The sequence below is a fragment of the Anopheles moucheti genome, chromosome 2 (genome assembly GCF_943734755.1).
Source record: "Anopheles moucheti chromosome 2, idAnoMoucSN_F20_07, whole genome shotgun sequence".
In the NCBI taxonomy this organism is placed as follows: Eukaryota; Metazoa; Arthropoda; class Insecta; order Diptera; family Culicidae; genus Anopheles; species Anopheles moucheti.
Window position 1 is genome coordinate 48,826,739 of NC_069140.1, and position 11,323 is coordinate 48,838,061.

An 11,323-nucleotide genomic window follows, 5' to 3' on the forward strand; every position below is an offset into this window, starting at 1 on the left:
GTACATTTTAACAACATGCCGGAGCGCACCGGTCGTGCTGACGTGCTTTCGGTGGTAGAATTCTTTCGCAAACAACAACAATGCCTTGTCTTGCCCCCGTCGTTTCAATCGCCACGAATAATTCTGCTGTTTCGTTAGATCCTTCCCGAACCCGATACGGTTGACGACAATCCAGCATGTCGTCTAGGGGGAGTGGGCGTACTGCGCGTATCGATAATGGTGGTGTATTAAACAGACGAAGAAATCGAATGGTTTGATAATGTAAAGCACATCTTTTTTTTTACACGGCTGAATGGAGACGGCACAATCCCGGCACGGCAAAGAAACAACCGTCCGTGTCAATAGCGATCGATGCAAAGGAAATAAATATTTTCGTGTGAACGCTTGATTAAAGATTTTGGAGAATTTCATTAGCAAGGGCCATAAAATGTATTTTATCAATCGTTTATTCAACATTTCCATAACGGTTCAATGGTATATATGTAAAAGTATAGTTTTTATTCTCGTTAGCTCCTGTCGCTTAGACGGTGGTTTCACTACTGTCCTCTACCTGTTCCGGGACACCTTTTATATAATCCCGATCGCGAGCACAGGGTGCTTCAATTCAAATATTTGGTTACATTTTACATATATGGTAGCATGTTAAATAATTCACCAGCTACCAGGCGTCTCCATCGTAGGACCGCACTTAAGGGCGGACTTTAAAACCCGGCGGATGTTTGATTGAAACATGGTTTGCTTTGTTCTTCACATTGTCATGAAGCTTAAGATTAAAAAAAATTGGTTGGTGACAATATACGGCCAAAACACGTAATTAAACGGCGGAACGAGTTAAAGCATCGCCATGCGATTATGCGTCAATAGTCAATATTAAAAAGGCGTTAGGCTCTACTCCAAAACACCTGTCTCGATGAACGACACTGGGACTATATAGAACTTATATGATTCCAGTACTCACATATGTCACTGAGATATAGACTTTGTCCAAAACTGACGAAGCCCTCTTAACCGCGGCGTCCAAAAGGAAGATGGATGTTTGGCCTCGTTTGTGTGGAAGAACAATGAAGGAGCCGCTGCAATCACGTGCTCATTGGAATAGACTTGGAACAGTGGATTAGACTCGTCAGGCTTCGGTGGCCTGATCATGTCATGAGACTGACACCGGACGACCCACCCCATTATATTCCCCCACATGGACAGATGGAGTGTCATGATATGCCCGAATTGAGATGGAGTGATGGTGGCGTTGATTTTGTACTATAAAAGTTCAACAAAAACAAACATTATCTTTAAGTACTTTAAGTTTCTTTAAGTAGTAAAACTTCACATCCAATATACCTCGTAGCTTTTCTTTAAAAAAGGCAAAACAATTCATTTTTGAGGTCTTATAAACATATATCGTCCCTTACCACCTCATTATATACATGGTCTTAGTTCCTTCCACCCGTTTCCTTCCATCATAGTAACAATATGTTTATTTTATTTATTTATATTATGATTATACCGTTTTACTCTGATATATTGTATGTGTAAAAAAATAAACCTCCACTTCAGAAAGAAATTAAAAGATTAATTTCAACGGGATAATGGAGACGCTATGAATTACTTGTTCATAATCCTTCAAAAGATAATAAATAGATAAGCGGTTCTAAAGAGTGAGACAGCTTTATATACGAAATATCGATTGACTGGGTGGGTGATTCGCTAATCAGCTCAAGTTCAGGGTGTCGAAGATACTGTCGTTATCTTCGAATCCACTTTCCAAACCAAACCAAAGTGGCCTAAGTGGTGAACAAACGATCGAAGCGATTGACGACAGTCAACGTTTACAGTGCCTAAAGCCTGATCAATTTAAAGAGCTTACGAGTTGAAATATACCACAGGCGTTTGTATGTACAGCCTTCGAGTTGTTTTTCTTTTACTCTTACCTCAAGAGTATTAACTTTTTTTTGGGGCTAAATGCGACATTTGCGCCTAATAGCCGTCAGAAATTAGACCATTGAAGATGATTGAGTATAAAGTCGAATCGCTTCGTAAAAGAGTGCGCTAGAAAGGATTAGCGGCAGTTTATAACAATGTACTTCAAGCTCCGTGAACGACACGAATTCGCTTTAAGAAAAATGATGAAAAGCAATATAAATCATCCTTTGTTTTTGTTTTTTCTTTTGCAGATATTTGCTAACAAAAATACGCAGCGTTACCTACAAAACGTTCCAAACCATTCCATCATTCCAACGAACCAATCGCCCACAAACATGGAACCAATGGAAGCCCGGGTCGCCATGTTGCAGGATCTCAAGATTCAATCGTTTGACACGATTCGCTTCGCATCCTATCGCACAGCCTGCAAGTTGCGCTACGTACAGAAGTCGACTAACTGTAAGTGATGCATTTGCGATGCACCGTAACTCTTCACATCCTAATTGCTTTCTGTTTCCTATTTCCGACCCTTCCGGGCACAGTGCACCTGGTCGACATCTGGAACGTGATTGAGGCGTTCCGCGAAAATGGACTGAACACACTCGAACCCCAGAACGAGGTCAGCGTCAGCCGGCTCGAGACGCTCGTTTCGTCGCTGTACCACAACTTAAACAAACGGCTGCCACCGACCCAGCAGGTACACGTGGACTCCAAGGCGAGCCTGTTGCTGAACTGGCTACTGGCGGCCTACTCCGGTGACAATTCGGGCAAGATACGGGTATTTTCGATCAAGGTAGCGCTCGCGATCATGTGCGCCGGCAAGATGGTCGATAAGTTGCGATGTAAGTAGCGAACCGGCCGGATAGGACGCAATCCGACAATTGGGTTTCTGATTGATTTGTTTCCCTTTTCCCTTCCCGACTAGATATCTTCTCACAAATCTCCGACGGAGCTGGCCAGCTGATACACTGGAAATTGGGCGATTTCCTCCGTGAAGTGCTAGCGCTTCCGGCAGCCGTCTTCGAATCGCCAACCTTTTTCTACAAAGAGGGCCTGGAGTCGGAAATCTTTCCGGTGGAGAACAAAATCACGGTAAACGATTTTATGGCGGGCTTCATGACAGAACCCGGACCGGCCTGTCTCGTGTGGATGCCGTTGCTACACCGGCTCGCTACGGTCGAATCCGTCGTGCATCCGACCGTATGTTCCGTGTGCATGCGGGAAAACTTTACCGGGTTCCGCTACCGTTGCCAACGTTGCCATGGGTATCAGCTGTGCCAGGACTGTTTCTGGCAGGGACGCGTTTCACTCAACCATCAGAACGATCACGAGGTGAAGGAATATTCCAGCTACAAAAGCCCTAGCAAACAGATCGGCCATTCGCTGCGCAAAAGCTTCCGCTGTGTGCCGGATAAACCGATCCAGGCGTTACCCCGGTTTCCGGAACAGCCGGAGAAAACGCTCAACCTATCGCACATCGTCCCACCGTCACCGTTGCCGTCACACAACGGGTTTCCAGATGGAGGCATACCGGGTCTGTACGATCGCAGCAGTACACTAGACTCACGGTAAGGGTGAATTTGTGTTTGTATAATGAGATGGGTTGTTATTCCCTTTTTACTAGAAGCATATTACTAATTGTTTCCATCAACTCACAGAGCCACCGGATTGTCGCTAGACAGCAACGGAACGTCAGGAACGCGTGGAGCCGTTAATTCTAATGATGAGGAGCACAGACTGATCGCACGATACGCAGCACGACTTGCACAGGAATCACGAACGGTAAATTTGTATGCAACATTCCACCACCCGAGTACACTTTTTCACACGCCACACGGCCCTTCCATGCTCCACAGCCCGGTGGCTCAGCCCCAGATCCGGTACAGATAGGGCTAGACAGTTCACGGGCCCAGCGCGAACTGATCATGCAGCTCGAATCAAAGAACAAGGAAATAATGCGCGAAATACAGAAACTGCGCCGGCAGCAGGAAGCGGAACAGGTCGCACCGGAAAGTCCCGCCCTGATGAACGAACTGCGCGCACTGCGGCAGCGGAAGGGTGAACTCGAGGGGCATCTCGGAGCGCTGCAGGATTCGCGCCGACAACTAATGGGCCAGCTGGAGGGGTTAATGCGGATGCTCAAAAACCATCAAACCCAGAGCCCACGCTCTACGCCCAACTCTAGTCCGCGGTCGGGTAAAAGCCCACCGATACCGCAGGGTGTGTGTGTGGTTATTCGACTAAAATTAGCTTAATGGAGCTGCTGTATGAAAACAAAATGCTTTCCATTTTAGGACCACCAATGCCAAATCAAGGCCCGCGGCAGGGACCGATGAACCCGGGTGGGTCCGGAATGCCACCAAACATACCGCCCGGTATGCTTCCTCCCGGTATGGGAATGCACGGTCAAGATCCGCACATGGGCCCGGGAGGCATGGATATGCGGGGATACGCACCAAATGGAAACAACAGTGAGTAGTGCATTCCGTACGATAGTTATACCTGTTTCGTCTCGGCTAGTCAAGACCAGCATAATTTTCCCCCTTTTTCCCCTGTCCCTTGTCACTTGACTTTTCCTTGCCAATCCTGACAAAAAAATGCCTTCGCTATGAGCTACAAGCAAAGGACTCACAACCGAAGGATCGTGGTTGGAAAAGCACTTTGTGCAATGACAACCTGACGCTATATGTTAGAAGAAAAAAAAAACAATGAAACAGCTCGCTTCAATTGCTTCATCCTTTGTTTCTGTTTGCTCGTTGTGCGTCTCTGTACTGTTGCTGTAATTGCATATCGTGCGATGCATCTCATCCTGACATGAATGTTTGTTTACGCGCTTAAATTTAAAACCTCAATTCACACACTTTCACCTTCTAATCGGTGTCGGACAGTTTGGTTAACAGTTTATACGGTTTCTTTTCGTTTCTTATGTTACCTAGTTTAATACATTTATATCGGATCGTTATAATTTTGCCCTCATATATACACACGCACACTCATCTCTTGATTTAATTGTTTGTCTCACGTTTAGAAGTCATCATCATCCAAGCAATCATGTTATGATTCGGTTGGTCCGTCGGTTGGTTTGTGTTGGAATGTGACTATGAGTTTCCCCATTTACGCAGACGCGTACACATCCGACAAAGCACACAACATATCACATATCATGTTTATGTACACGTGTTGCATCCCGCCTACGCTGTGAAGAACATTTCCATCTGCTTTTTTTTCTTCGAATTTCGCTTCCGAACGCTATTCACAGATGGTAGCATTAATGGTGGTGGTCCGCTTGGCTCGCGAACGAACGCCGCAGGAGCGTGTCCGCCGGCCGGTGGCCGGTCGGATCTGCACTACGCGGCTGATTCCGTTTCCACCGCAATGTCCTCGCTGGTGCGCGAACTCAACTCAGGTACCGCACGACTCCACATCGATTCGCTTCCTTCACTCACCTAAACGCATCTCCGCTCTCACGCACTTCAATGTCTTCCGTCTGTCCCGCAAGCCGCCCACAAGATCTCTGCACCACTGTATGGTCAATTAGTCATAGTTGTATGTCATTAGTTGTATGTGGTTCGATACTCCTTTTCTAATAACATGCTGTTATTCTGTTGTGCTGTGAACGCTCCGTCATTGTGGGGACCCCAGCGGATGGGACCTCATACCATTTACTTGCCTGTGCTGAAACTTTTCTCTAATTCTTGATGTTCAAGCTAATGTTCCATGTTTATATTCTCGCTCTGTACAATCGTTCATTGTCGCTCTATTAATTACTAACATTCCTATCTCTTCTTGTTTCGTGAACGTTTGTTTTGCTATCTTACTATTTGCCGTTCTTCTTCTTCTAATCGTGTGTGTTTGGTGTATGTACACGTGTCCATGTGTGAGCACGGAAGCAAACTATAACTGCAACGCAACCGTTTTCCAACCCAACTCGTCATACAGTTGAACGCTTGGCCATGTGGCAGAACCTTCTCATCAGTTACATATCTAGACTAGTAGGAGAAAAGTTCCTTTAAGCTTAGTCTCTTTTAACTCAGATAATATTCACTAGGTTTAGGCATAAATACAGCTTTTTCTTCAATACTACTCGTCAACTGTGTTATTTTCTTAGTAACGTATATCTCGATGTGACAACCATATTACTGTAGCAGCTCGTGTTCTTCTGTTCTGCACGATGCCATCCACTGGATGCGTGGATCCACCGGTTCAATTGCTCCCTTACATTTACTGCCTAGTGTTTCGGTGTACACGTTTCAATGAATGTATCCGCTGCGCTGTTTCCGTTTCCTATTTCTGCCAATGTAGTTACCTACCGCTCCGTAGTAGCGCTCAAGCCGCGCTGTACTGTCATCTCGCGAGCCCGTCGATGTGCGCATTTTAGGAATGTTTCTTGCTATATACGTGTATCTTGCTGCGTATTTTGCTCTTCAAAACCAAACTTCTCACCAAACAAACGCTTCTACCACTTGCCGCGGTTCCACCTAAACTGGGCTGGCCGGCCGATCGTACCTGATAAGCGCGTGGTCGCGTGTATTTTCGTAAAAAGTACTTCCAAAACTCCATCCTTGATTTCTAGGTTCATCCCCACCGGAAACGACATTCTTGAAGGAGCGCAGAGTTTAGTGCACGTTAAGTGAGAGCAAGTTTTCCAAAAAACAAAACCAAAAAACCCGCCAGCCCGATCCACATTCTCCCACCGAATACTAGTCGACCAACCGAACGGGTAGAGGGCATCACACGTGTGTGTTAGGTTGACCTTTCGCGCAGGTGGTGGTGCGCACACACATAGCAACGGACTCGTAATCGTACGCTGAGTAAAACAGGAAACTTTGGCGTGTGGCACAGAGGGTGCATGTTCCATCCACCCTCATCCAATAAAGAGACATAGAGGGACACGCTTTGCGAAAGGATAAAATAAAATGCTACAACAGTAACAGAACAGAACAGATTTTGCAATCTCAAATTGTTCACACAATTGCCAACTTTGCCATGAAAACTCTCACACACTCTTTATTCGCAGCCTTTACCAGTAAGAATCTTGTTCTAGTTTGCTTATTGTTTTTTTTTAGGCAACAAGAATCTATTTTTCTAGCATTTTTTTGAAGAATTCCACAATGGTTAATATTTTCCACGCTCTGTTGTCAGAGTATTGAATTTTGTGCTTTTTTGTTTTGATTTTTGGTATTGAGTTGCCGTATTTTTTTCCAACGTGATAACGATATTTTGTTATTAAATTGGTTTTTTCTTCCGAAACCGCCCATATCGCCGACACCAATTATGTGAAGTGGATAAAATTGCTGTAATGGCATTTTTTTTAATCCATACAATTTTTGAAAATGTAATCTTTGTTTTTTTTAAGACAACGATCACCGTCCGTAATAATGGTCTCGTTGTTGTTGTTTTAATAATACCGATTATCCTTTTATCCTTCCGTTGATCATTACCCACCAACATTATCACACTTTCATACACACACACACACACAGTTTCAAATTTCAAAAATCTTCGCGATACCGTTCAGTGCAACGCAACACAGTTATATGACACGCTTGATCGATCTTAATTCGGTGATCGGTTTTCGATCGTTTACTTTCTTACACGCATGCTGATAACATACACGCTCGTAAACAACGCTCACAAACAACCAACAACGACAACAACTATCTGCAACAATCACCACCACCACCACCACGTTCGCCAACGAAAATTTTCCGGAAAAACAATCTTATAAAACAATTAAAAAACACTGCAACCCACCAACACCATCACGCGATTGGCAAACGGCAATGCTGGCCACACAACTGTGTTACGCACACGATGCACAAATGTGCTGAATACGAATTAATACTAACCAACCTGTCCTACTACGTAACTCATAACGCAACAACATCATCATCTTCCCCCCGCACATAATACGTACTACCTTACTACCCCACCGATTCCCCTCTTGGGTGGGTCGTGTGCGCGCGCGCGAACCACAGTTTTCTATGCGCACTACGAAGGACATCTTCCGCCCGGCGTCGTACATAAGCCGCCGATGCGCTACTTTTCAGAGGGATCCGACGATGACAGTATCGCTTCGTCGCAGTACACAATGCGCCATTCGCTAGGTAAGCATACCCCACCAATGCCGTTGAGCATTCTATAAACGAAAAGGAAATCTGTATCGATCGATCCGTCAGTGATCCTCCTGCCATGCCACACTGCTCGACGAACGTTAGCCCGTTTCGATCCAGACCGCAGAGCGAGGTTTAATGCGAGGTTGAAATCAGGCACGGAACAAGCGAATGCTGGTTGACACCCAGTTTGGTTTTGTTTTTCGTTTTTCCCCACCCCACCCCATCGCTTGTTTGTTGTGTTCGCACTTTGTTGTGCATGGTGCTCATAAACACCAAAACCGAAGTTTGTTCAGTTTGTTTTTGTGTTTTTGAACAGTTTTGAGCTACCCTTTCGTGCACTGTTACTGTAGTTTTTGTAATGGAACGAATGAATACAAGAGCACCAACCTGCACACCAAAACACACACACACACTGTCACGGTATGGGAAAGAGAAAAGAAAAAGCTTGTTACTAATCCAACCGTTCGAAGGCTTCTTCCTGCGATAAACACATTTCTAGTAATAACTGCCATTAATTAGAATGGGATTAATATGGGGTGTGCTTTGTAGCAAGCAGCGAGCAGTCAGTAAACATTACCACCAGTATCGAGTGCATTAAATGATTTAGATCTGCTTTAGTTTGTTCCGGAACGGAACAATCTCAACAAAAGTATGTGTTAACAATCGAACAATGATTAACGATGATACTAATGATAAATCCCGCCGTGCATTTCTTCGTTTGCTAAACGTTACGTGTTTCCATTTACGTCTCCTTTTTGCACCATTTCGACTTCTTTTTTATTCTACTCGGCATGTTTTCTACCGGAGAACTTGCACATTCGCCAAAATTATCATGCATCGTTTTATCATGCTGTTACGTACCTTTTTTTCCCCCGCCATATTTTTACAGACTTTGACGAGATGCACATGACCACACACGAGTGGAGCGAAAAGGTGAGTGCAATGCTCAAGCTTGGCTTGAATTCCAGAACAAATATTTAATGCACGTTATGCTTCTTATGCTTTTCAAGGATAATACGCAATGGCAGGAACAGTTTGCTGCCTGGAGTTTAAACTCGCAAAACCAGTGAAGGCCGGAAGCAGTGCAATAAAGCCAGTGCGGACAGAAAAGAACGGAATATGCTAGCTACAAGCACGAGACGATGGCGATCTTCGCATGGAACGCCATATAATGCTACGATCGCGAACCGTCTACCAGTGGTTCATTGATTTTTGATAATGATAATTACCATTTTGTCTTTTAGTGTATCACTAAAGAGCACATTTCCGGCGGTGGCGAGTATTCTTAGCGAAGGACACAAACATTGTCCTTGCTAGGTGTATGTTGGCCGCGGTTTTGTTTTAATCTGTTACTTACATACGTTTACATAATTTTATGCAAACTATCACATGAAAGCGTACAAAGAACAAAAAACTAAAGGGACTTGTTTTAAGCAATAATGCAATACACGCAATACATTCATTCCTAGCAACACGGAGAGACACGGCATTAAAGGTAACTTCTTAAGCGATACAACGGATTAGTTTGTTAGGATTTGCATTAAAAAAAAAACCACATACATACATGCACGGTTGAACACGCCTGTGAGCAGTCATTTTTTCTTGCCAGAACGGAGTAACGTTAAAGGATTTCATTCGTTCTATTCAACGCGGGTAACCCGGATAGTTGAGGATAGTTTTAATTTCCCCTTGTTTACCTTAATTATTGGTCTTCCAATTATTATTTACCGTTGTGTTCGTATACGATTAATCGTACAATAGCTCTACAAGAAAGTGTTAAACAATCTCGCTCGAAAGCCCAGTTTTATGCGTTGAAATTGATTCGTTTTCGACAACACGTTACATGTTGTACATAAATCGATTTTAATAAACAATTTTCTGTTGGTAATAACTTGCATTGTTTATATTTGTAATTTATTTTATCTTTTTAATATTTTTTTTTATTTATTAGGATTCGGACCGTTCCGAAGGTTATTAGCAGGTAGCAGGTAGAATCTGCTCACATTTTCTCATCGTGTAACGAGGACAATATTTCGTCCATACTAGGCAGTTGTGCATTGCGAATCAGTTTCAGTAGATGAGTACTCCTGCATGTTGGTCAGCGAATTAAGCGTATCGTTAGAATAAGCAACTCATATGCTTTTTACACCATTATTAAATACAACCGTTTCTTCACGTGCAATGCTGCCCTTGCGAACTTTATATTACCCGGCAACATTCGGTCATGTGAAGGCTAACAGTTGTGGTACACTTAGGGAGAAATACGAGATGGGTAATTGCTGCATTGTATTAAATCGAGTAAACGTATCCCTTCATGTAAATAAACGAAAGTATTTGTTGGGAAACGCCCATTACAGGATACAAATGAGAAGACCGAACAAAAAACGTACGAAACGTAAAAAAAACTTTACATCCACAAGTTGTTAATGAAGCAACTATAATTTACAAAAACAAAGAAAAAACACACACACTAGCAAATGATTGGCAGTAGATAACACGCATGCACGATACTGCGCGATCCGTGAATGGTTCCATTCAAAGAAACCCCATAGCGCGATGCAACAGAAGAAAACATCATTAGATAAAATTTACTTAAACCAACATCTTTACATAATTGTCCAAAGCGATTAGTGAATACAGGGGCCGTAAAATATCGTCTATTCGATGGAAATTCGGATTAAAAAATTTGGCATCGGAACAGCTCTACTAATGCGTATATAGAATCCCTCTTTCTAACTCTCATCGATTAATCGCATATCTTCGATCAAAGGTATATCGAAACATATTTGCATTAGAAAGCGAACAAACGACCCGTCATAGTGGTAGGAATTTAGAAAGCAAAAAAAACCAATATCACTAGCTAGCAAACAACGAGGGTTACAGAATAACGAACAGTATTTGAGTAAACATTTTCCAAATCCCTTATTAATCGTTTCATCATGGCGTAGATAGCGAACCGAGCAAGAACGATCGCTTTGCTATTAAACATTTTTTCTAGTCTATTCATCAAGGCATCTCAACCTTCCCTTCTCAGCAACTTTTTCGGCATTATCGTGGCAAAGGGAATGGACGTAAAATGGATGTGTTTGAGGCACTAATATCGCAAGACGAAGCCAGAAGCAAACGCGTCATAGTGTCATGGTGGCAAACTACTCTGAAACGCACTGAATTGATTCATTGACCATTCGCCATTAAGAGACTATTACACAACTTGGTAATACAACTTGTTTGGCGAACGCATGTAAGTAGTAGACCGTTGCGAACAACCATAACACAGCAACAAATAA

The 11,323-nt window shown here is 43.4% G+C and overlaps 1 protein-coding gene across 4 annotated transcripts in view; it reads left to right on the top strand.

Moving 5' to 3' along the window:
* Positions 1 to 10,954, top strand: part of LOC128302894 (dystrobrevin beta) — a 39,811-nt gene extending 28,857 nt beyond the window's left edge. For 2 of the 4 annotated variants that reach the window (XM_053039745.1, XM_053039753.1), the window contains 10 exons: positions 2,172 to 2,379; positions 2,463 to 2,762; positions 2,846 to 3,488; positions 3,579 to 3,702; positions 3,777 to 4,140; positions 4,215 to 4,391; positions 5,180 to 5,326; positions 7,899 to 8,027; positions 8,926 to 8,969; positions 9,047 to 10,954. In XM_053039745.1, the coding sequence (XP_052895705.1) occupies positions 2,256 to 2,379; positions 2,463 to 2,762; positions 2,846 to 3,488; positions 3,579 to 3,702; positions 3,777 to 4,140; positions 4,215 to 4,391; positions 5,180 to 5,326; positions 7,899 to 8,027; positions 8,926 to 8,969; positions 9,047 to 9,106 (2,112 nt within the window). In that variant the 5' untranslated portion in view covers positions 2,172 to 2,255 and the 3' untranslated portion in view covers positions 9,107 to 10,954. The remainder of the gene's footprint in view (positions 1 to 2,171; positions 2,380 to 2,462; positions 2,763 to 2,845; positions 3,489 to 3,578; positions 3,703 to 3,776; positions 4,141 to 4,214; positions 4,392 to 5,179; positions 5,327 to 7,898; positions 8,028 to 8,925; positions 8,970 to 9,046) is intronic. The other 2 variants (XM_053039759.1, XM_053039767.1) reach the window with 2 other exon arrangements.
* The last annotated feature ends 369 nt before the right edge of the window (positions 10,955 to 11,323 follow it).